Raw genomic sequence first — 26,578 nt, 5'->3', positions numbered from 1 at the left:
TCGTCTTCAGGAACTGCACCACAGTGACTGACGTTACTGCAGAGTGTCGGCGGTTTGAGCAAGCGAAAAGTTGCCGCATCCAGTCGAGGTTCGTCTGGTTGCCTAACACCGCCGCTACTTCTTCTTGCGAGGACCTCCAGCTCCCTCGCCAAGCTCATCCAACAGAAGACGTAGTGCGCATCATTCGAAGCGAGATAGAGGCTACTTCACCTACTGCTTTTCATAGCCGCAACCACGAATCTCGACCAAGCATTGCACTAAATCAAGCAGTTGTGCGCCAGGAGTGTGACGCTGGTGTTAGGCCTGTTTCTGCATTTAGTCGTGCGGCCGTGGACCCGTCGCCCATTATCGCCGATATCGCGACCCAGCAGAGTGGCCTACATATGATGACAGGCCGATCTGCTTCAACTGCAGAGGGATTGGCCGCATTGCTCGCCACTGCCGCAATCAGGCGTATTCACCGTATCGGTCCTTCCTGACCAACAGCCGCTAGGATTCCAGATACCCAACATTTCGAGAGGTCACTCAAGTGCATCATAATGACGCAATCTTGCCCGCACGGAGTTCCAGCCGTTCCCCGTCACCACGTAATCGTCGGTCACGCTCCCCACTACTTCGTCGGTCCCCGTCGCCCAATTCCGCTGGACGCTTCTCGGAAAACTAGAAGATGCAGCGCCTGGAGATGCCGCTGCATCGCCTGCCCGACCTGAAAATGCTCTTTTGACCGTGCCCACAACTGGAAACCTCTTGGACGTTGAAGTAGACGGTGCGAAAATGTCGGCGCTAATTGACACAGGCGCAATTATATCAGTAATGAGTTCGCACCTTCGTCATTGTCTACGCTAAGTGCTCACGCCTGCTACTTCAATTGCCGTAAGAGTCACCGACGGCAGTACACCTCCCGTCATTGTAATGTGCACCGCCCGCGTGAGCATCGCTGGATATACAATGCCACAGTTTTGTTCGCCGTCTTGAACCAGTGCCATTACTAACTAATCCTTGGCAATGTTTTCCTGTCGTCCCACTCAGCCTTCATCGATTGTGCCGCCTGTCTCCTACAGTTGGAACTCCCTCTGCCCCAAGATGCCGCCGATAAACCACTCGCGCACTTGTCGAATTTGTTCGGATGATGCCGAAAGCCTCTACGTACGTTACTTTGTCACCGACCCCACGGGTACCTGACGGCGACTACGTGCTATCACCGACGCTAGACATGATCCTTATACGTGCAACGTAGCCCTGCCGCATGCAGTTGTGACAGTTGCTGACAACCGCACGTACGTTCCTCTGTTGAACTTCGGCACCATTCCACAAGTCTTACCGCAAGGCATCAGACTGGTGAGTGTATCTGCCCATAAAGAACACGCCCAGTTTGCTATTCATCCTGATACCGCCTTGCCGTCTCCTTGCCCCAAGACACAGTCCACGATAACCGACAACATCGACTAAATGATAGCAGCTGACCTTTCTCCGTCTAACTTTCATGATCTGCGCCGCTTGCTAACGTCATACCGGGACATATTTGATTTTGACGGCGGGCCGTTCGGCCAAACCCCTATAGTAGCACACCGGATCAACACTGGTGATGCTCGCCCAATTCAACGGCGTCCTTATCGAGTGTCCGCGACTGAACGTCACGTCACTCAGAAAGAAGTCGACAAGATGCTCGAAAAGGAGGTCATTGAGCCTTCTTGCTGCCCTTGGGCTTCTCCTGTTGTCCTAGTAAAAAAGAAAGATAACAGTTGGCGTTTCTGTGTCGAATATCATAACTAGAGACCGGATTTTAGGCAAATGCCTTTTTTTTTTGTTGTTCCTTGCGCTCCTATCGCCCCACTTTGATATATGAGCATGGATTAGAGGTTAAGAAGGGCTTTTATAGTGTTTTTACAGTGCCTATAAATGCCTATTTTGGCGTTTGTGCCTAAATGCCTATAAATGCCTATTTTCAATATCGGCGCCCATATGACCACTATTTACCCTCGCGTTCCGCTTTCGTGTGCAGTTAGAGCCCGTTATTCATGTTTTTTTTATGTTTTTTTATTATGGGGTTTTACGTGCCAAAACCACGATCTGATTATGAGGCACGCCGTAGTGGGGGACTCCGGAAATTTGGACCACCTGGGGTTTTTTAACGTGCACCTAAATCCAAGTACACGGGTGTTTTCTCATTTCGCCCCCATCGAAACGCGGCCGCCGTGGCCGGGATTCGATCCCGCGACCTCGTGCTCAGCAGCCCAACACCATAGCCACTGAGCAACCACGGCGGGTCCGTTATTCATGTTACCGGGCAACATTGACTGTTCGGAACTCTATGGGGTTCTCTAGTCTTAGTCCTCTAATTCAACCAACTCCTGGGGAAACAACCGCTAGCAGCAGTGAAATGGGAAGCACCGGCCAGCATACGCCGCCGCGCTGACATGGCGCGAGCGTTTGGCGAATGCGAAACAGCGGAGAGCCGTCAGGGGAAAGGAGAGTGAAGAGCAAAAGAAGGAAGAAAACTGTGATGCGCAAGCGGCTTTTGTTTTGTTTGTAATTTACTTTTTAAGGTGTTCACCGCCGTCAAGCATTCCTTCTCAGCGTACAAGATCATTCTCAGTGACAAGAGGCACAATTTTGAATCCAAAAATCTGGAGATGGTGGTAGTTTGCTATTGTTTCCACAATCTTCAAAGTGATTTTTAGACTACGTTCCGCGTGCCCTCTAGACAGATTTATTCAAACATGTGTGCTTCAAGTGAGCGGAAGTGTATTGGACAGTGTTGGGACGTTTTGCCTGTACAATTCGGATAAAGTCATTGTATATGAGAAAATTGCCAGAGTTGTACCAACAGTCCTCAAGTAAGAACATGTTAATTTATTAATAAATCGTAGTCTCTCTTGCATTTATTATTTATCTGCTTTTGTTGTGCCTTAATTTAACTGCGTCAGGCAGACATAAAGTAGCGTTTTTTTTAATCATTATTCCCAACTTTGAAGTATTCTTTTTCATGCCTGTTTCACTATATGCGACTCTCGAGTACAGTGGCCGTTGCACATGAATATGAGCAGTGTGCTTGTACAATTACACCAATTGATCGTCATTAGTCCAGCAGTTTTATGGGGCAATTGCACGGCTATGTTCAACTGTTGGCGGCTTTGTGCCGTCATACACAATAACATTTGTTTTCTTTTTTCTTTTTTTTATTTGTTTTTTTTTTTTGTCGTAGATATAGGTCGCGCACGTCTTCGTTTGAAATAATTTGCATTTATGTAAAGGTTTATTGTGGCTATATATACGACGTTGGAGGTCTAAAATGTTGTTTTGCCTGCCTATTTTTGGCGCCTAAAACGCGCTTTTTTAATGCCTAAAGAGCCGGCCTCTAATCATCACCCAAACCTGGGGCGGTATTCTGTAAGAGTCTACCTAGTGGACTGTCCATTTCGGCGACCGTTGATTCGCTGCTGCTTGACGAGCAGGAAGGTGCCAGCCAATATCTCCTTCCTGCACGTCAAGCAGCAGCGAATCAACGGTCGCCGAAATGGACAGTCCACTAGGTAGACACTTACAGAATACCGCCCCAGGTCACTAAAAAAGATATTTATCCATTGCCGCGAATTGACGACCTGGGCCGGTATTTTGTAGCGATGCCTTTCCGGTAATAATGCCTTTTCGCGCTTATCGCGCTTTGCGAGTGGTCGGAGCGACGGTCCGCTCGCGTTATCAACGGGATCAGCCGGCCGTGAGCGGTGGATGATAAGACTAGAGTAGAATAAGTCATAATGCATCGCTACAAAATCGCGGCCCTGCTTGACTGTCTCCACGGAGCTACGTATTTTTCCTCGATCGACCTCCGTTCGGGCTATTGGCAAATTCCAGTGGACGACAATGATCGGGAAAAGACCGCGTTCATAACACCAGACGGTCTTTGTCAATTCAAGGTCATGCCGTTTGGTCTGTGCGATGCCCCAGCGACACTCGAACGCATTGACACGTGTACTTGTTTATCTGTCACCGGTGACCGCTTTTCACCGGCTAACCAATGTTAAACGTTATCGCTCGGCGCAGGACGCCCCTGCATCGGAAGCTTCTCGAACGTTATCGATGCTTCTATCAGTTGTCTGTTGTCACCGACGCTTATGTAATCTGATTGTATGAGCGACGCGAATTGTCTAGTACTTTCTGGAAGACACGCGTGCACCAGGGATTACTCTGGAACGTTCTATAACTCATGTATAAAAGTCGACGCGTTTCGCCGCTGATCAGATTTCGACGATCGCCGACTGTGTTCGCCGCTATCATTGTTCTTCTAGTGTAGCTTGCTTTTGTGGGCACAGGTTCGCCCAATAAAGATACAGTTTCGTCATACACAGTTTTAGGACTGTTTTCTTCACCGTCACTACTACGCGACAGCATGGTGGACTCCCTTCTTCGGGGCTTGAAATGGTCCACTTGCCTATGCTACCTGGACGATGTCGTCGTGTTTTCATCTACTTTGTCAAGTCGCTTGCAGCGTCTGTCAGTGGCTCTCTATGTGTTCCGGAGAGCTAGCCTGCAGTTGAATTCCTCCAAATGCATTTTCGGTCGCCGTGAAATTACATCGTGAGGCTTATAGCGCATGAAAAGGCAAGGACGTCTTGTCTTTTCATGCGCTATAAGCCTCACGATGCATACCAACAAGCCCAAATCACTAAAACAAAACTTCTTTCGTCCTTGTCTTTTCATGCGCTATAAGCCTCACGATGTCATACCAACAAGCCCAAATCACTGCATTACAGTGAAATTACAATCTTTGGGCACCTCGTTGAAGCTGCAGGCATCAGGCCAGACCCCGACAAGGTTCGTGCAGTGGTCGATTTCCTCTACCACGTTCCATCTATGACGTTCGCAGCTTGGTTGGCCTCTGCTCGTATTTTCGTTGTTTCGTAAGAGATTTTGCAACTATCGCCCGGCCACTTAATGAACTTCTTAAGAAAGACGTGCATTTCTTCTGGGGTCCTTCACAAGCTTCAGCTTTTACCACGCTGATAACCCTGCTTACGGCTCCCCCTATTCTGGGTCACTTTGATGACTCCGCCCCTACGGAGATCCGCACCGATGCAAGCGGTCATGGCATAGGCGCTGTTTTAGCACAACAGCAGTATGGACACGATCCAGTGATAGCTTACGGCAGCCGTCTTCTTTCGAGATCCGAGCAGAACTACTCCATCACCGAGAGGGAATGTCTCGCTCTTATTTATTTATTTATTTATTTATTTGTTTGTTTGTTTGTTTGTTTGTTTGTTTGTTTGTTTGTTTGTTTGTTTGTTTGTTTGTTTGTTTGTTTGTTTGTTTGTTTGTTTGTTTGTTTGGTTGTTTGTTTGTTTGTTTGTTTGTTTGTTTGTTTGTTTGTTTGTTTGTTTGTTTGTTTGTTTGTTTGTTTGTTTGTTTGTTTGTTCATTTCAACATATTGCAGCCCCGAAGGGCTATCGCAGGAGTGGGGGAATACAATACATAGAAAAGCATAACAAAGAGCACTGAACATCAATGATTAGTAATATACAATAAAAATTCATCGAGTGGTAAAGATCTTACGTAACCAGGCAGAGCATTCCACAATTCTATAGTGCGGACAAAAAAAAACTGTATTTAAACGCATCGGTACGATGGTGAAAGGTGGTCATATTCAACTCCTAGTGATGTCTGGTGGTTGTAGGTCTAGCGGGTGTGATGTATTTGCTAAGAAGGGGGAATCGTGGGGAGTTAATTAGAGTATAAAGAAACTTCAAAGATTCGACGTGACGACGGGAAGAGAGACTGGTAAGTTGAAGACTAAGAAGATGCGAACTGGGTGAGAAATACCTGTCAAAGCGATGATAGATGAAGCGTACAGCTTTCTTTTGGACAGATTCAATTTTCTTGGTGTCAGATATTTTGTGCGGGTTCCATACGACAGAGCCATACTCCAGTATTGGACGAACCAGCGTTTTGTAGGTGAGGAGCCGTGTGCTAAGTGGGGCTGAACGTAATGTGCGTTGCAAGTAGCCTAACCTTCTAAGCGCACGGTTGCACATGGGTTCGATGTGATGCGACCAAGATAACTCCTGAGTGAATAGAAGACCTAGATATTTATACTGTGAAACATCTCCTAGAGGGCAGCCATTAAACGAATAGGTGAATCGAGAAGGAAAAGAACGTTTGGTGAATGACATAGATATAGTTTGTTTGTTTTTTGGAAATTGATTTGCATCTGCCAAGTCTCACACCATGATTGAAACGATACAAATGAATCATTAAGGATAATGTGTTCGTGAGGAGTTTTAACCGTATGGTACAAAACACAATCATCTTATCTGGGCCGTCGCAAAATTTCGACCCTACCTCTACGGCCGACAGTTCTCTGTTGTCACTGACCACCATGCACTATGTTGGCTTTCATCCCTGAAAATATCCAACTGGCCGCCTCGATCGCTGGACTTTGCGGCTGCAGGAGTACTCCTATTCCGTTATCTACAAGTCTGGTCGATTACATCAGGATGCGGACTGTCTATCCCGCCACCCGGTAGACCCACCCGACTGTGACTCCAGCGACACTACAACAGCCTGTGTAATGCAGATCTTGCACCTCAGTCATATTGGAGATGAACAAAGGCGTGATGTCGCACTGCAACAACCTATTGCACGGCTGGAGTCTTCGCCTTCAGATGCCGACCTCCGCATGTTTTTACTCCGGTACGGAATACTGTACCGTCGCAGTATCTTCCCTGACGGCCCCGAGTTCCTGCTTGTTATTCCGGAACCGCTGCGGCCGACCGTCATTACTCAACTTCATGACGTGCCCATGGCGGGCCACCTCGGCGTCCACTCGTGCCGCCGATTTTACTGGCCCGGCATGTATCGGTCGGTGCGCCAGTACGTCGCTTCGTACGAGCTCTGCCAATGCCGAAAGCCCGTCATTTCCCCTAGTGGTACAATATATATATATATATATATATATATATATATATATATATATATATATATATATATATATAGTAACTGGATTTTTCAATGGGCCAAGCGTATTTAGGAAAATCAGAAGCACAACTTCGCGGTTATCTTAGGTTTATTATTTTCCCAACAGTTTCGGTCGGTGGACCGACCTTTTTCAAGGGATGGACCGACCTTGAAAAAGGTCGGTCCACCGACCGAAACTGTTGGGAAAATAATAAACCTAAGATAACCGCGAAGTTGTGCTTCTGATTTTCCTATATATATATATATATATATATATATATATATATAAATTAAACTCTTGCTTAATCTCCATACGTTTACGCCGCGCAGCCACACTATAATAATTGACGGCATTTACGTCCCGAAGGTATATTTTTGCTATGAGGGCGCCGTCGCGGAAGGCTTGCTACGGATTAATTTTAGCCGCCTGAATTTCTTGTACCCCAGGCCGTTCACCCGCAATACGGCGGTGAATTTTCCCCAATAATTGCTACACTGATGACCAAACCGAATGTCTAAGTCCTCGGTATACTGAATGGCAAAACGCTCAACGCGTACGTCAAGCTGAGTAGGTCACAAAATGACATTTAACGGTTCATAAATAGATTGTTGGTGAACTGGATAAGTTTTTGTGAAAACTCCAGTGGAGCGAATTAGAAGTAGCGCGGTTATTCTCAGGAAATGTAGAAGTTGATTGAAGCATGTAATGTATATGTCGCTCAAAGTGGATCCGCAGGAAATATGATGACTGTAAATATCACATCACAGCAGCGGCTCGCTGTAGGGTTGCTAAATCCCCAGCATGCCATTTAGTCCGTATTTAGTTTGCTGTTTTCACAAGCGGTATTCATCACAAGACGGCGTCAGAGTCGCAGTCTAACGAAAAGTAAGCGAGCAATGTCTTCGTGCAGGACAAAGAATATCTCTGCATCCAGGCGTCAGACACCCCCGGCCAGAACCTGTCGCAGTTCTTTTCCCAGTCCAATGACTTCATCCACCACGCTCGAATGGAAGGCGGCAACGTCCTCATCCACTGGTAAGCTATCTTCACCGCCAGTAAAAATATGACGGTGTTTTATAAAAACATGAACATTACTACACTGATACATAAAATCACACGCATGAACTGAACGTTTCTAAAATCTTCAGATTTTTTTTTTTTTGATGTAGCTGGCAAAAAAATGTATATCTAAGAAAATGCCACATTTACAGAATTGTCAAGGACAACGAAAAACTTATCATTTTGATGTAGTAACGCTCTATCATATGCGCCACGCAGAACTCCGATAGAAGTTTGACCTAAGGCACTGCGCCTACCTAGTGTTTAATCGAATTGAACGACACTGGTCAAAATGCATCTTTATCGTTATTTTTTAAGTCGCCGCCGCCATGAATTCACACGTCCTGCATAAATTTTATTACATACTATTTCGTATTATCAACCTCTGTGAAAGGGCGAAAATTAATGAGTTCCATTCATTGATATAATTCGATTCATTTCTCAGCGAATCACGAAGTCGCTGCATGACTTAGTTTCTATCTTTTGCACTGCTCGTTTACTCATGTCAGAGTGAAACAAAACTCTCTCTTAGAGCGCAGCTCTTAGGCGCCCGTTCCTGCGGCGAGCGTCGGCGTTCCCGGTGTAACCGAGCGAACAAGCACAGCGCAAGATTAGAGCGAACGCGGCGCGCAGCGGAGATGAAAAAAAGCGGCGAGAGCGAAGAGGCGCGAGGAGGAAAATGAAGAGAAGGATGCAGCCGAACCATGAGGCGGAAAGCGGAGGAGGGTATGGCGAAAGCGTGAGAGGAAAAGCGTAGTGCGGCGACGTGGCTACGAGATGGCGTCAGAGTAGCGCGCGTCGTCTGGAAGATCTGTCGGCGGCGGCATCTGTGAATCGCGCCCACGCGTCACCCACGCGCTGGCCCCACGCGCTGGCTCTCGCGATCTCCAGATTGGCGAGGCAGTCACGCTACACTTCGCTCTGTTTTCAACGTGCCGCACGTGACCCATTGTCCGCGCCAGCCAATAGTATATCGCGAAATGAAAACACGTATAGACCTGCGCTCAAATTTCGCATTAGGTAGTATCGTAATCGTCGCTGAATTTTTTATATTCGTTTACCTTCTATGCATTTAACTTCTTTTCGGTGAATAAATGACATGAAGGTGAAGCTTTGAGCGCTATCGTTTGCTTGCATTACAGTCGCTGACCTGGGCATGTGACAATTTCACGACAAGAGTCGCCTGCCAGAAATAGAAAGTTGTGTTCGTCTCGGTAACACCACTAATGCAGCTGTGCACGCTTTACGGGAGCAAAAACGAAAACAAGGAGGCAAGTTCGCTTTGAGTACGAGTTGCACCTCGCGAGCCGTGGCCGGTGCGCTTCCTGGGTCAAGCTAGTGGCATTAAGATGCGACGCGCTCGAAAAATCAGTGGAAAGGGTTTTGCCGTTCCAGCAACACAAGTCAGCCCCTTTGTTTTCGGTCGGTCGCTTTCTTCGGATGTGGTGAGTCAAATCAAATCAAATCAAAGGGGAATTTTATTACACAATAATATAAAAAATATGTACAAAGATATTTGGTCCCATAGCCTAAAGCGGCTAGTGATGGGTCCAATACAAAAAATGTATTGCAATAATTAGCAGTCTTATACAAACAAAACAGCGAAAGTATCATATATAAGCGGTAAATACTATATTTAATCACAGAACTGCGCTAAAAACGAACAAAAAAGAACAAAAAGTATACATTCTGAAGCGATAATACACCGATACACCCAAAAGCGCGACTGCCCGCTCTTAGAGCGGTGTGCTTCGTCATTGCGCGACGCTCCTGCTCGACGGGCGAGTGTATTATCGCTTCACAATAGAGGCACGACAAATCCCAAGAAGTAGGACGACCGAAAGTACAGCGTTTCATGTGCATTGCTGGAACGGCAAAACTATCTCCACATTTTTCTCGACCACCTCGCACGTGAGAGCCACCAGGTCGATCCGCAGAGCACTCCGGCCACGGTCACGAGTTGGCAGTCATGCATACTGAACGCGATAGCATCTTCTGCTGTCATTGACAAGTCAACAATGTAGGAGACTCTTCTCCCCTCAGAAGCTTGCTGTATCTGTCCTCCGTCCTTCCGCACTCGTAAAAAAGTTTCTTACTCTCTCACAGACACATAGTGGTATGCAAGCCCCCCGCACTCACGCTCGAACAACCAGGAAGAGCTGCAACAGGCGGCGCGGACGCTATACAAAACTCGCTGCACAAACGCACGCGTGGAGAAGCGCTGAAGCGGCGATACAGCCGACAAAGAAATGCCGGCCAAGAAATGCCATCGGCACAGTGCGGCAGTTCCTTGACTCCACAAACCTGGCTAGCCGCATGTAGAAAGAACACCACACCGCCAGCACCTCAGCGGACTCCTCGGATCCCCCGAGGTCTAGCACTACACGCACCCAAGCCACTAACACCTTGCAGCGGCCCTGATTTGCCTTTCCTCGCTATAGCTCCACCACCCCCACCTCCCTACTCTCTCTCCCACCACCCCCCTCCCGAAACTAGCACCTCCTCTTCCTTCCTCGAAAACTACTCACACGCACAGTACTGAACAGATAACGCGAACACTAATGCCGCACATACGTCCGCGGGGCACGGTGACTGGCACCGTTCCTCGAAAGTGGCACGCTCCTCGTCAAGTAGCATGCTGTTCGCATACCCGCATAGGGGATGGGCGATGGCACGACCTAATGAACGACGATGATTGGTACACGCTATGAGAGTACGAATGCGCGACCATGATCGGCTAGCGCCCGTATCGAAAATTCCTTCGGGGAGTGTTCGCCACTGCATTCTTGACGACATGTTAGTGACTATAAGAGACGTAGTAGCAGTGCACTGCCACAAAATTTATAAATTTATACATAACGTAGACTACAAAAGATTTGCCAGCCACAAATTCTGTTGAGCGCTACGTTATGCGAAGCATTGTTGTTTGGTAGTAGGAGGGCACTCACGAACAGTGGTAATTTTCTCAAGCGAAACGTACACCGCTGGTTGTGAAGATTAAATGTTTATATGACATAACTGGTGTTTCACTGGTGGAATCACTGGTGGATTCACCGGTTAGGGTGAAGGAAGCCCAATGTGCGTCAGTGCTGACGTCAATGCGCACTTGTGGAAGAACCCAGGTGCGCCTTGCCTAGAATCCGAGAGCGTATGTGTCAAGCGATACGTGATTCCCTTTGTTTTATCGGCGCTCTACCAAGTCTGAAGGTCACATTGAGTGCTATCTGGGCTTTCGATAACAGCTGTGCGCTCCAAATGCAGTCCTCGGTCACTGTTTGAGGCTCTGTGATAGATTGTACTGCCTTCGGGATCGGCCCATGAAAGACTGCACTGCCTTCGGGGTCTGCCTACGAAAGCGGTCAGATCCCGAGCAGGAAAAACCGGTCTACATTCGACAAGAATGTTTGTCGAATGTAGACCGGATGCACAGAATTATGCGCCAGTAGCAATAAATCCTATAGTGCACATCTGCTTCCTTATGTGTGTTCCTGCAGTCATCAAATATGTCTTGACAGCCCTCAAACTTGACTTGGCTAGTGCAGATTTTTGGGTGAGTTGGTAATTCATATACTGTGCGGGGATTCGCTAAAATACAGGGGCTGAGCGAGACACAAAAGTGCTCCAGTATGTGTCTTTGTGTGCCTCACTTAGTCCTTGTTTTCCAGGGCGTCCCCGCACTGCATGACTTGACATTTGAAGTCTCTATTCGAACGAGCAGTATTCTTGTGCAACATTGAAATAAAACGAGTAGGGTGCGCGAATATTCGAAACTTTAGATTAACGAATTGGACCGAATCGAAGGAATATTCAGATCGAAAATCTGAATATTCATTCGATCCCTGCGAATATTTCTTCGATTTTTCCTTCAATATAATTTTTTTATATTTCACGTCGTCGACTGTACACCATCAAACGTGAAGTCAATGCGTAAATTTGATAACTTTCATCCCATCCACAGTAGACATAACGTGCGAGAGCACGCTGCCTCACTTTTCAGTTTTTCCAGCGATTTCCGGCTAAACACAATGACGCGCAATAAAATGTTGTTTAGACACGGCATTCGGCAGTGGGTACTGTTTGGTACTAGTTATAGGTACTGCACTTGTATCATTTCATCAGATTAAGTATGAATACGTTTCAATACATACTACTCGATCAAGAGAAAACTTGGTTGGGTTATTTTCTGATTTTGTTATTTTTTTGTAGCTCTACTATATCGCCGCAGATGGCACGCATTCCTGATTCGGTCGCGAAGGTATACACACATATCATTTGGCCATCAAGGCTGTCTTTCTAAACTTAGTATGATAATGAATGACGGCACATACTCCGAAGAGCCCTGAGTTTGCGAACAACTGCTTAGTTTTTTCTAATGTTTCATTTGTGCCTTTACTAAAGCATGCTTGATAAAATTATAATGTGCAGTGTCATGACAGAAACTTTCTGATATTGGGAATACCATGGAACTGAAAATTGTTTCATAATAATGATGAGAAGGCTCTACATTATTCGAGAACTATTCGAAAAGGTTTCGATATATGATTCGATTCGCTTCTGGCACAATTCGGATTCTATTAGGTCTCAAAAATTACTATTTGCACACCCCTAAGGACGAGAAAAACAAGTGCACATTCATAAAGACAAGCTGTAGTTCACTGGCAACACAACACAGTCAAACAATGTATTCACATTTTTACAAACGCCGTCAAGCCAAGCATCAATCCCTCTCTGCGACCGACGCTTCACTCAGTGTTTGATTCCAGCGGCTTGAGCGAGGCCCTCGCATAGAGGAAGCGCGGAGTGAAACCAGAGGCTTACAGACGGCACCCTTGCAGCCTCGCAGGGGTGTCTCGCAGCGTGACGATCGCCGTGGCCTACGTGATGTCCGTGACCAGCCTCAACTGGCGTGAGGCACTCAAGGCCGTGCGTGGAGCCCGGAGTATCGCGAACCCGAACTTCGGGTTCCAGAAACAACTGCACGAGTACGAGTGCAGGAAACTGTACGAGGTGAGTGGTGCGCTTACTCTCTCTGCACAACACTGGGAAGCCCGTAACCTGCGCCGATTAAACTGCGCCGATCTGAACCGTTCGTCTGACTAAACTGCACCGAAGGTAAAGCCCCCGTGGTTCGTTAACCACCGAGGCCTATCTGCACACGCCCCTTCCGAAGGCGTATATGCGACTAGCTTGTATATGCGACGTCCAGCATATTATCAAGATAACGCTTGGAACTCCAGGCGTATAAATGACACGCGTCCTGCCATCGAACACCACAGGAGACCATCGCATATCTCTGGAGACATTCGAAGAAATCTAGTCACAAAATATGCATTGCGGCAGCTGTGTACTTATTCGTCGCCACACTGAACACGGCCAGTTGGTCATCGGAAAGTCACCAAATGAATTGAGTTAATAGCGGTGTCCCTCAGCTTGCGTTGGCAGCCGAACAATTCACACAGCAGTGCTACACTTCATTTTTGTCGAGTCAATCCCTACACGCGTTCTGCGGCAAACTGCATGTATACACGATCACACCACCTAAGCTCCCTAGTCTCAGACCAGGGTTCGAGCCCATCCACTCGCAGCAGAGCCGTCGCAAGGCATGACTGTTTGCCGCCGCCACCGTAGCCAGGGGCGCAGCCAGGAGGACGAGGAGGGGCGGGGGGTGGCACGGGGAAGTTGCCCCCCCCCCCCCCCCCCCCCCGCTGGCTACGTCAATGGTGGGCATTTCTCTCTGAATGGGCTGCCCTCACAAAACGCAGGAACGCAAGAGGCTACGGCAGAAGTTCCCGCGCGAGAGCTTCTGCGAAGACGAGCAGGAGTGCCGCAAGCTGCTCGCGGCCTACCACAACTCGGTGCGGCCCCTGGAGCCCAGCCCGAGCATCTGCCGGCGTTCGGGCACCCAGGGCTTGACGCCGCCCTCGTCGCCCCGCAGGCGCCGCCACCGCAGCCCGTCTCCGTCGGCCGGCCCCTCAACGAGCTACGCCAGGCCGCCCTGAGAGCGGCCCGGACACCCGACGGGTGGTTGCAGCTCGCCGGGCCAGCCTGGCTCGCACGGGTGGCCACGCTCCCTCGCCTGCACCTTTGACCCGCGTCATACATTGCTACTACCCGCTAGGAAGTCGGTCTCGCCCCAATATGGCGGCGCAGCGGGCTCAGTGTGTGTGCCGGAGGACCCATTGAGCGAAACTGATGCCTTCTCTGTTCATGCCCACGCCGAAATCGCGAGTCGCCAAGCTGCTCGTCCGACCAAGAAAAAAAGAAAAGAAACTGAGGCTATTTAGCGTTCAAGCTCTGGCTAACAAAGTTACGCACGAAATCGTTTTGAGATAAATTAAGTGTAAGATGATAATGAACAAACGAGTAGCGTCGGACGACAAGCGAAGGCCACTTCTTTTTCATTTCACTGTGGCAACGTTTCAATTTTATCGAACTACTGGCGAAATCGAAACCCTCGGAAAACGCGGCGTGCTCACCCTTTCTTTTTCTTCCTTGATATGAGGAAGGAATTCACATATGCTTTGGCTAAAACAAACAGAAAGCGCGATAACTGCGTAATTTAGAACATCATATTTTTGTAGTATATAGCATGACACTTGATAGCAGTGACGATAGAAACAGCTGTCTGTTTGTATTGCCATTTCCTTGCTAAAAGCGCTCCAAGCAGGTCGCTTTCTTTATTTTATTGTGCGAGCATGATATGGTTGTCTCCCTCTTGATTCTATTCTATTCTGTAAGCAACATGGTTAGTCTGCAGGGGTAATACAGCTGTCGTAGGTCACGGAATGTCGATCAAAAATAGCGTGTTTGACACGGTGTTGATCAATGCGAATTGTGAATGTAGGAACCGAAAAATCAGTGCTCAAAACAACAACGAATGACGTGGAGAGGTTAGCGTCTTGTACATCCTACAAGTACATCCTACAAGTACATCCTACAAGACGCAGGGACGTTGGTTCAAAGTTTTATTTAGTGCTGTTTCAAGTTCCCCCTAGTTGTCAGTGGTTGTTGTGAAAACATAGCAGGCGTACTAGCAATGTAGCTTGTTTCAACGATGACCATCGTTTTGAAATAGATCGCAAAGAGTGTTCTCATGGCAGGCATAAGGATATCAAAAAAGGTGCTTAGCATACCTCACCTGCTTGAAAGAGACGCTTGTTGTTGCTAGGAGAGCAAACATATGTGTTGTGACATTTTCCACTGACTAGCTCACGCCGTTCATGGGAGTTCGGTTGATGTCAAATCTTGTGGTGCCTTTCTTGTTGGAGACTGCCTCAGTGTTGTTGGTTCGTTTATTGGCAGTTACCGCTGAGTTGTATGATGTTAAGACATGTTCAAGCGATCGTGCGTGAAGGGTGTCGCAAGGTAGGTTGACACCCATTTCGGTGCACGGTCAAAGGCACTTTGGGCTGCGCACGTACTACAACAACCGTCCATACCTTATCGCGCGTATCCCTCCTTGAAGCTAGAAGAGGCAAGTGACAGGGATAGGCTTTGTGCTCAGCCGTGGGAATGGACAAGAGGTTGGCGAAAATGCAGTCACATCAAATGCGAGCGCACAGCCACAGGATTACAAGTGCCGGAAATTCGATTGGACAAGATTAATGAGACACCACGTAAAGCACCATGACATGACATATAACGTTATACGGCTGCAGCCAGAAAAGAAAAGAAACGAAGTTCATATATTTAATAATACAAGAAATGACATCAAGAGTGGTAAAAACAGTCGTGCGTAACGCCACTAAGTGTACGACTGCTCGTCAGCACTCGCTCTAACTTTACTAATTGTACATTTTACGATGATTGAAACATGAAATCTACAGGCCCCCGCGAAGCTAACGCACTCACTTTCCTAGAGCCTGGAAAAATCGCGTGATCTGTTGGCGGTTTGCCCATCATTAGGATGAAATCATTGTGTCATGCAGTGGTCTAAGCAATTGTGCGAGGTCTAGACTTGAATCCAATTCTGCTCGCTGGGACTGCGGTACCTGACAACCTCTTGACCTACTCTCGTGTCTGAGATTTGTGTGTGCAAGGTCCAACGAGTGTATTTGTTTGTATGTGTTTTGTCCTAAAAAAAAAACGAGCGTAGAGAAGCCGAATGATCGAGAGAAATGCGAAGAGTGAGGGCCGTTCTTTACCTGAAAAAGGAAAACGTTCACCTCAGCAAAATGCTGTCCTGTCTTGTCGCTGCGACGGTGTGTCTCAAAGAGGATTTGTTCGGTTGCACTCGCTCCGGGCTGCTATCGCAAACTACCGCTCGGTTAGGACTACATACCTACGGCAACGTGGCAGTTGGTCGAACACGCGAAGGACTTTGTTTTATCATTGTTATTATTTTGCCAGCCGCTATAGGTCGGCCGAGTCCCGATAGATAAACAAAACACATCCATCGAACACTTCTCTATGGTTTTATGCGTTCCCTATATACTCTAAACACACGAGTCCCCTCCAAACGCTCATCTGTACCTACCGCTCGTAACTTTTCAACGAACCTGTTGTAATATCAAGATGACACGCACAATTTAGAGCGTAGAGCTTTCTTGCCGATATCACTTGAGAATATATGACACATACGACGCTTGTTCCATCCTTATGTCAACTATCCTTCAAATAAAAAAGGTCCCTCGACTAGCGTTTGCTGAGACACGTATGATCGGAAAGCAAGTTGTTTACGTGGGTTTTCGTAAGCCGCGCGAAAGATGTGTAAGCCCACTCACGCGACTTTTTCACACGACCAAGATTTCCGTAACGTTCGGACCCCCCGAACACTCGACGAGCGGCTTGGCGAAGTTGACGCCGAAGTCAGTACAGCAATGGCCAAACAGGCGTACTCAAGGTCTCACAAGAAAAGGAAAGAATTTATTCAGGGGCCTCGCAAAACGCGGGCTTCGAAGATTTCATTGTAGTCCGTACAAGTTGGTCTGACACCAGATCCAATTCGTGCAGCAATTTCCGTCAGAGAAATTTAGAGCCAAGAGAGCTTTTTGACCGTTTATCCTGTTTGCTAAGAAACAGTGACCCAGCCCGCCGACACGCAATTTTATTAACATACTCTCGCACGGAAAGAAAGAAAGAAAACGACGCAATATTGTGCGTTTGAAGTCGAGGGACGGAAAATTGCTTGCTAAACGCGCAGACGAGTACAAGCCACAATTTCGCCGCCCTTATGATAGCGCGACGTTTTTCATGTAACAAATCAGCAGCGCTACGAAACTGAACCGACATGTGAGACGCTCTCGCAACGTTCAGGACGGACAGGCTTTATTTAGCTGAGTCAGAGACATGCACGTTGCAGAGGTGAAAGACGGCCGATTGCTCCAAACGCACCAACTCGACCTGTTTGCTGTTTTTGTTGTAGTTGAATCCGCTTTTTCCTTTATTTCTTTTCCTCTGTCAACCCTCAGCATCTCACTACGTGCTCAGTGCAGGCAGGCGTCGAATTCAGGCTCGAGAATTGTCCTAGAATAAGCTGTCCGGCGTCAGAGTGTAGCATTACACGTTTGTCGCTGTACAGAGAAATTAAAAAAAAAAGAAAGATACGATCATAAATACATAGACGCTAAAGCTGGCCAAGCAAGCACTCTAACGCAAGCAAGTTAACTCGTTCAGAGATGTAGGATTTGCTGTGCCTTTTTTGAATATAACAAAGTCATTCCTGCACTGTAAATAACACGTTTTTATAGCAGCAGTTTCCCTAAACTTTTTGACTACAGCACCACCAGTCCATATATAAATATATAAAGATATATATTATGTATAGAATAACTTCTATAGAAACAGAGACCATTTGCTCATTTTATCACTTCTGCTTCAGCAGACCTATACTCTCTAGCAATATTATCCTAGGGGTTAGTGAACAGTCCTACGTGCACTCTCTAGGCACGTACGTCCTGTAGCTTTCTGGCGGCGTCTATTATTCGCCGCTTTCACCAGTTTACTCCTGATCACCGTTTCATTCCCTCCGCGCTACGCACAGCCTCTAGACGCTGATGTCTATGACCAGTCCTCCGCACTGCGACCTCGAGAATAGAGTTCGCGCGCGCGAGTAGATCATAGCCGCTTGTCTGTATGTACTCTAGCTACTTTACTTCCCGAGAAAGAACTCGGAGGTCCCCAGAAGTCCCCTAGATTACCCTTCGGGAGCCCGACGGCGCTTCACGCGAAAGACGACGGTAGCCACGCTCTCCATGTTAAGATTATCGAGAGAGAGAGAGAGACAGCCCCTGGAGTGCAGCTGACACGCTTCGAGTGAAGCCGGAGGTAACATTTCACCATGGACATTAGAGCAGTCGCGTCCAGCAGGAGGAGTGTCAGGAGAAGCAGCTGCTGGGGCTGCCACTTTAGGAATCCTCTTTATGACCTCGTCGAGCTCGGCTGGGAGTGCGCGTGTTGCCAAGCTGCAAATCGACCCAACTGGCACGCGTGAGCGCTTCTTTCGCGGCCTTCTGTTCAAAATTCATAGAGAAAAAAATATATATCGAATCTGGTGCAGAGTTCGCAAAGCTTTTCGTTCGTAAGAACAGTTTGTCAGTGCACCGCCGTCACTGATAATGCGTTCCCAATCACGATAGTCTGGCCCATGTTCTTACCGACCACTCTATGGCGTATACGAATTGTTTCTTGAATACGAGTCCTGATGGGGGGCTGCAGCCAAGGCAGCGCGCATCTGAGCCGCAACAGAAACAACTCAGCTGGCTTGAGCACCCGCAATTCTGCCTTCAGACTCGCGCAACTGACGTCATAATTTCCTGCAAAGCCATTTGAAGCGGCCGTTTCAAGTTTAAGGCAAATCAATCAACGGCAGCAGAACGCACGTGAAAGTTGTCAGGCGCAAGACTATAATCAGAGTCCTTCAATACCCCTACTATAACTATACTGACATAGCTAAACAGAGAGAGAGGGGGATACATAAGAAAGGGGAAAGGCAGGGAGGTTAAACAGAGGGGAGCGGACATAGCTAAAAAAAAAAGCAAACTGCAGCTATACGGAATATTGCGGCACTGCGATTTAATGATCTCTGATGACGGTGTAGATTTGTTTCTTTTTCTTTTTTCTTTTTCTTTTTCCGAGCTTTGCATTCCGAAAAAAAAGGCAGCAACTAAACCGCGAGAGCATTCGCGCGTGTGTAAGGGTCGAAAAACAAGGGAAGAGGCCGTCGTCGGGCTATCACAGACCGAAGCGAGAGACTTGCAGCGCTGCTTTAGACATCGTCTTCTCACTGCTGCCACTTTTAAGCTCGGGTACTAAATGTGATATACATTTCCAGCGCGCTATAGCCCCCGAAGGCGCTAATTGTGATTGAAACACCGCGTTCGTGTTTATTCTGGTTGTGCAGAGCACTGAGCTTATGCTCGCGCGGGCTGTGAATTGTACATACTTTCCAAGCCCGTGAGCTGACCTCTTGACTCATGTGGCGTCATCGTGAGCAGGCACGCGGAAACTTGCATCACCCTTTCCTTTCTAAAGCTCTTAACAATGAAAGCATCTGGCACTCCCGTTTCTCGTTCGTTTAGGCTACCAGTGTACAAAGTTCTGCAGCACACTGATCAATTTCGACGCGACGAAGTCTAAAGATTGCTAGTCACTGCTCGCCTCCTATTTGACAAGGCGCGTCCATGATCAGCTGAACGCCTAGCCAGGTGGCATTTTGTACAAAGGGTTTTCTTTGCCGTACTGCATGAGGTGGTTAATAACGTACAGCGAAATTTGCGTTCTTGCCTTACGAACTCTATTTGCTCATAGCCACAACAGTTAAATAAAAAAAAAAAAAACAAGATAGCCATGGAGCATATATCGTACGTCTTGTCGCTTAATAAGTGCGGCAGCTTATCTGTCCATATTTTGACGCTCGCGCGTCTAGCACGCAGACAAAGTTTCGTATTTATTTATTTATGTGCCCTTCTCTTATACTATATTTTGGGGTAGTGAATTGTGAGACATGTTTCTCGTTCCGGCGAAGAGGCTGAGCTGGACGCTTCCAAAGAGCAGATTAATAACACAAAAGTGAACAATTTGGATTAACCGCGAGGTTGAGAAAGAAACTTAAGCCTATAACGTGATTCGGCACCAATATCAAAACATTTCCTGCTCAATTGAGATATGTCTGAAATACGCCTACAAGAATCGTTAGGATGCAGTTATGTTATGCAGAAAACACAGCATACGTACCTGCTTACTACGACTTCTGTGGAATATGGGCGCATGTCGTTACGTTTTCTTGTCAGTATTAACATATCTTACACCACAAAGCGAACGCCTGTCTCTCGATCTTCGTGATTTCTTGTTGCGAACAGAAGATATCTCATGCACCTCCACCCAGCAACAGTTTCCAATACCAAAAAGAAAAAGCTCCTTTACACTAACGATGCCCCCACTTTCCTCGCATGAAAGAAAACCTTCTTTTTTTTTGTTTTTTTTTATTTACTTTTTTTTATTTACCCTCAGGGCAGACTCCTGAAATAAGATAGTTTCCTGTCTGTCTTGCGCTACCATTCGCTTTGTTTGTCCAAACATCGCCTGCTGCTTCGACGTGGAAGCAGCTTTCTTTCTGAATAAGTGCGTGGCGTCTTTTTCACTCCCCATAACATTGGCTGAGCCAAAGGGGGAGTGCGTAAGATACCTCTTGCAGCCAAGTACAGGTCGAGCGTTTCCCTGTGCTTCAAAACAGGTCTTGGTGGCCTTGCAGTATATTTATGTGTCGATCTACAAAGATCATAGCGCGCAGAAAATCTTCCTCAATTTCCTTTCCTTCCTCGCTTTTACGCTTGAAGAAGAAAAAAAGAAAGAAAGAAAAGCTCCTATTTCGCAATAACTAACATGCTGGATATGTTTAATAACATATATATACTAGCTTCTACCTTGCAATGACTCGACGCGAGACTGTCTGTCTGCCTTTTGCCGACAGACAGACAGACAAACAAACATGAAAAAACAGCAGTTTTAGTCAATATTTTGTGCTGCAGCAAATACAGAGATGCACATCGAAGCGATTGCGCTGAAGACCGCAATAGCTTCGGTATCTGACGGTAACCAAACGCAACAAAGGTCAAACCAATAAGCTAGCGCTTGACAAAATTTATTTTATCCTAAGAAAAAGAAAGAGTGAGCGAAGAGTGCAGGAGGGATTGCTATTTGTTGGCGCTTGACTCTGTCCGAATGCAGACTGTCGGGCACTGAACTGTCCGGTCTACCCAAAGTGTTTGCTGCCAGCTGCGAGAAAAAAAGCAGACGAGACTCTAATCAAAGAAGAGACGGAGTCTATCATGTCAGTGGTGTGACAGCTGAAAGGGTCTACATAGTGCACATTGTGCAGCGTTAGCTCCAGTAGCTCCAGGGTTGGTTATTTCCTTACCTTATACTTCAACAAGAACGGCAGCCTTCTTCAAACGTGAGGCAAAAGGACGCCCTTGCACAAATCGTGAAAGCAGATTTGGTAAGTGGATAGATATATGCTAACGGGGAACTTGAAGGACGATTAAGAAAATGTTTGGTGGAACTGAACATTTCTGTAAAAGGTTGTGAGTGTACCTGCTCTTGAAGCGACCCAGGTCAAGGAGTCCATTCCGCGCTCAGCCCAGTCACGTATGAGCATATCGTCAAAACACATCGTCCGCCAAGACGCTGGGGAAGCACCAAGGAATCGCTCACGTGTACAAAGCAGCTGCTGCTTAGCGTGCACTAAATGCGCATGTATGTATATATTTACTAGTTGGGCACCGAGCGTGTCTTGAAAAGTGTGACTGCGTTTATGTAGCTTGCGTCGCTTGACCAAACAGAAGACAGCTCGCAAGAACACTGCGCGTTCACTACACTACGGTAGGATAGGTGCAATATATTTTTTCTATGGTGCTCGGTATCTCACGGCCGCCCATACACGTAGCGGTCTCTACATTGCTTTCCTTCTTTATTTTTTCTTTTTTTTTTATGCTGTCTCGCTGCTGCAGCTGTGCCGGGAGCAAGGCCAGTCGCAGCAGAGAGCAAAGTTAAACAGCGGCCCACACATCCCGCCGAAGCCGCTTTTCCCGACGCCCGCGCAGGCTGTTTCAGCAATGACACGCGTGTGCGCAGCAGCTTCGCTTCCTTGTTTTGCTTTTGCCCCCTGGCTGCGCAAAGCACGCACAATCACTGTAGCGCGTCAAATTTCGTCCACTCATAGGCCAAGCCCCACTTGCAGATAGCGACCGCTCCCGACCATGGCCACATGGGCGCTGCCTGTGCAGCATATAGACATGCTCATGTCGAGGCATCGGTCGACGCTTTCCCGAATCATAGCAAAGCGACAGAAAAGTCGCGTGCCCATAACACCCGGTTCGCAACGACCTGCCATGCCTTGGTCACGCGACCAAGAAGGACGAGACAGACCGCGAATTTTTTTTTTTTTTTTTTCGGCGTGGCCATTCGGGCCAGAACCAGCATCTCGAGCACAAACAAGCGCCTCAAACTGACTCGCGTTGTGCGTAGCTCATTTGTCACGTGAAGAAAATGCGAGCTAGAGGCAGTGTCGAGGGAAACGGACAGTTTTCGGCAGCTTTTTGTGCGAGTTAATCCGCAAGTAAGCACGTCGCTGTTGGCGACGGAAGCGAGATTTCTCGAAACTTAGGACAGCCTCCTCCTCGATGCTCTCAATGAAAACTGGATGGCCCTGTTCGTGGCAAGACTGAAGAGAGCTAGATGGGATACATTTCCGGTTAACCGGAAATGTATCCCGTTCGCCACCCTACCCACAGAAGGGAAAAGAACGGTATACGAGAAGAAAGGAAAGAGAAGATAGGAACAGGGGGACGTTCCGCCTAGTTTTGCAACACCGTAGAGCCGAGCTATATACGGCAAGCAAAATGAAAGCGTTCCGCCGTCACGGGTAGATATAGCCAAGAGGGGTAAGTAAGCATTGACACCTGTCTATAAATGCTAGGCATTTCGAGTCGGTTGCGTTCCTGCGTTGTTCCCGTATGGTGAAAAACTAGGAGTGAGAGCTTCCTGCCCTCGTCCTGTGTGTAGACGTAGTTCAAATGAGCACGATCAAACACCGTTCAGCGCCTGAGCGCGTGCACGCTTACACTGGTGCTTGGGGTCTACGTGGCAGATATCGCAGGAGCAGCCCATAGCGTGCTCATGTTTTCCTTTAGCGAGTGTGATTCACCTTACTTCGTCTACACAATTTTATGTCGGTGCTTGGAACGTTACTAACCGCAATATAGTTTTTGTAGTAGAGTGTGAAGCGAACAGGCAGTCGCTTTTTACTGCCTATGCTATATTTACTAGTAAAACGTGACAGCCCTTGGAAGCGTCCCCCTAGCGTGCACAACTGGTTAAGCGGTTGTTGTCCATGACTACTTAGGGTTGTGCAGGCACCGTTGCGGACGTTATTTGAGTGCGCGTGTGTTTTCAATGCTGTAAGAGCTGTGTTTCCCGGGCAAACTTTATGCACCCTTCGCGAATGTCCAACCCGAATTTCTCAAACGAGTGTTTTTCATGCAGATCCGAATAAATGAACATGGCCATGCATAACGTGCACCAAGATTAACTAAATTGAGTGCACTGTTATTCGCGCTCCTCAAGTTTACCGGTGGTAGTGGCTCAAGCTCGGATCACCAAATGAAACGTCAAAGCGTGAGTCATCTATCGATGACCTTCACAAATTAAAATAGGTGAACGATTTAAACACTTATTCCGCTCCCACCATTTCCTTTCGCCCTGGGCTTTTTTTTTTTTTTTTTTTTTTTTTTTTAAGCTGGCACTTCGGTCACGCGGTAACGACGCAGGTTGGAAAGTTTCACAGCCTGTCCTATAACGTTCAATTTCAAGCGCAAGTATCTTCAGGACACACTGTGAATTGCTGACATTGAAATGAACAGAGTCCACTGCCATAAAGTTCTGATGACCGCGCCCGTTATAATACGATGACTTTTTTTCCTTCGATTCAATTCCATTCTTATCATTCGCCATACTCAATGGTTGATCACGACTATGACGACGCTGCTGTGTTTTTTCATCCATTGATGAAAGCTCAGACGAATTAAAATAAAATGGGGAATACAATTCTTACATTACCTGACCCTGCAGCTTCTATACGCTTTTTCTCTTTAAAAAAATAGAAATTAACAGCCTTCCCTACAACATTTCAAGAGACATCGCGGTGCACTGGATAGAGTAGAGCCGTTTCTGTAAAAAAGTTGTCGTGCGTTGTGGTAACGATCGGTAATTAAACATCACGTTCTGAACATGTTATCGACATGATGTTTGGAACATACTTTAACTTTCGGAGTACCGTTCTTGGTTTCAAGTAATACCTGCAAAGCACATTTGTCCAAGAACAGTCGACTTACGCCACGTACAAAAGATCAGCGACCATCTCAACTGCAGCCAAATCTTCCGTTTAGTCAACTTTCTTCCATTTACTTTTGTTTACAACAAATAATAACAATACACTAAATCCCGCGAATAATTGGCAATCCCCCCCCCCTTTTTTTTTTATCCTTCACCAGCATAAAAATACCCGTGCAGTTAGCTTTTAACAGATTATACCGGTGTTTCTTATTGCGGTGTACTACTGTGTACATATCAAATACGACCGAGACAAATAAACGCAAAGAATAAAATAAGATTGTGTTTGAAAATAGGGGTTAAAGAGAACGGTTGATACTTCTCTTCAGATGCGAACAAACTGCGCTGCATTAACTCAACCCCAGACCAGCCGCGATGCACGTATAGTGCTCTAATGCATGCCGAACATGAGGCCGTGGGCTCAATTTCAGGTTGTGGCGGCCACGTCACAGTGAGGGTTGAGCACAGAAACGTACGTGTGCTGAATTTTGGAGCACTGTAAACAAAACAAACAAACAAACAAGCGGATGGTTGACATTGAAGCGGAGCCCCAACATTGAAGCGCTCGCTCAGAGCCCGAAATCGGCCTCGACCTCACACTTGTTCACGCGTACGTTATTTGTCTACGGTAGCCTACGTGCGAAACCGGTATTTCATTTTACACACTTCAGTAGAAAAAAAAAACGCGATCAAGAAATAAAAAAGAAAAAAAAAGAGCGCCGTTTTATACGGCTTACCGAAGAAAACAAAGGAAACAACGAAACGAGGAAAATGAGCCGACACGATTCTTTCCGGAAGTTTACGCATGTCGTCTTTCTATCTGTTGGCATTTACATTTTCTTTGTTTTCTATAAGCGAACTGTGCATAAATGATCTACTGGCACCCCAACGGCGTAATTTAATTTCCCACGCCACGCGAAAGATATTTCTTAATTCTTGTTTTGTTTCGCCCCACATATTCCCTACGGTTTAAAAAAGAAAAAAAAAACTTCATTATTTGGTATTTCAGATCCATAATAAGGGACCACATGTATTACCTCGCCTTTTAAATTTCGCTGAACGCGTTACTGATGCAAAGTGTCTCTACATTTTATTACTTTCTTTCTTTATTCTTATTATTTAACGAAACTTATTCCCACGTGAGCTGAATAAAACCTTGCAACCTTGTATGCTGACTATAAATCACCGAAAGACCAGGTGAAAACATTTAGCGGGGCAAGCTGGGACTGGGACCAGTAAGTCACACTCGCTTATGGGGAAATTCCCAGCTGGGACGAACTGGAAGCAGCTCAGATCGGTTGACGACAGCAGAAAGCAACTCGTAAATTGAACACAAACCAGCTCCCGCTAGCTTGCATTCTCCCATTGAAAATGCATATGAGCAAAGGAGGACTGACTTGATGAAGAAGCTGACAATGGCAGACACAAATGAATGTTTAAGTTTATGAACAACTTCTGTCAAAGGTTTCGAAGTCACTGCGCGAAGAATCGAGAAGCGCAAGGGCCTCTTGGAAGTTTCCCGGACCATGCAATGCTTTTATTGCGATAGCAATTATATGGACACTCCAAGGGCATTTTTGCCGCCGTCGTCGTCGCCGTGAGGTTCCGTATAAAGTCCGACGGCGATAAAACCGTCGCCGCGTGCAGTACGCTGTGTGTGCGAGTGAAAACATGCGAGGGTGAGCCAGCAACCGCAGCTTAATCTGAGGAATATGGCCGGAAGCGCGTGCTCTTCGTTCGCTCGCGGGGCACGGGGAGGAGACGACGGAGACGGTAGGGGTGGGGGTGCGTTCTGCTCTTGCGGCTGCTGCTGACAGAGATTCCGCGCAGGCACCGTATCTTGAAAGCGATCTGCTCTGCGGCCGAAGCGTGCGCCCGCGGAGGCCTCATCTTCAAAGCGATCTGCGATGGGTAAAAACTGCAAAAGTGCATGCGCCGAGTGCCGGTAGCTTCGTATGCGCTGTGCTTTCGACGTTTAGTTCGCGTTGAAGCGAGACGCGAGACAGCGCGAAGGTCAATTTGCCCGCTCCTGCTGGCGCGCTTTCTCAATCGTTTTGAACAGTTTCCACGGTCATCGAGCGAGATGTGTCCATGTTTACCTGCGCGCGCGTGACACCGTGCTTGTTTATTTAGTTAGTAGGCGAATATTTACAACTTTATGCGGACGGTAAAACTACCATCATTACTTCGTATAGCTGTCTACTAATTTGCTATCGCAATCGATGCTTCGCCTTTCGG

At 47.1% G+C, this 26,578-nt stretch overlaps 1 protein-coding gene across 1 annotated transcript in view; it reads left to right on the top strand.

The window, feature by feature from the left end:
• The window catches only part of LOC119436128 (dual specificity protein phosphatase 22-like), a 96,743-nt gene extending 70,651 nt beyond the window's left edge, over nt 1-26,092 (top strand). The window contains exons 4-6 of the mRNA XM_037702890.2: nt 7,863-7,987; nt 12,847-13,018; nt 13,774-26,092. Coding sequence (XP_037558818.1) covers nt 7,863-7,987; nt 12,847-13,018; nt 13,774-14,010 — 534 coding nt within the window. The 3' untranslated portion in view covers nt 14,011-26,092. The remainder of the gene's footprint in view (nt 1-7,862; nt 7,988-12,846; nt 13,019-13,773) is intronic.
• Nucleotides 26,093-26,578: the final 486 nt, after the last annotated feature.

This window comes from Dermacentor silvarum, chromosome 1 (assembly GCF_013339745.2).
Source record: "Dermacentor silvarum isolate Dsil-2018 chromosome 1, BIME_Dsil_1.4, whole genome shotgun sequence".
Taxonomy (NCBI): domain Eukaryota; kingdom Metazoa; phylum Arthropoda; class Arachnida; order Ixodida; family Ixodidae; genus Dermacentor; species Dermacentor silvarum.
The sequence above is the reverse complement of the archived record's forward strand: the minus strand, read 5'-3'. Positions and strand labels throughout refer to the sequence as shown.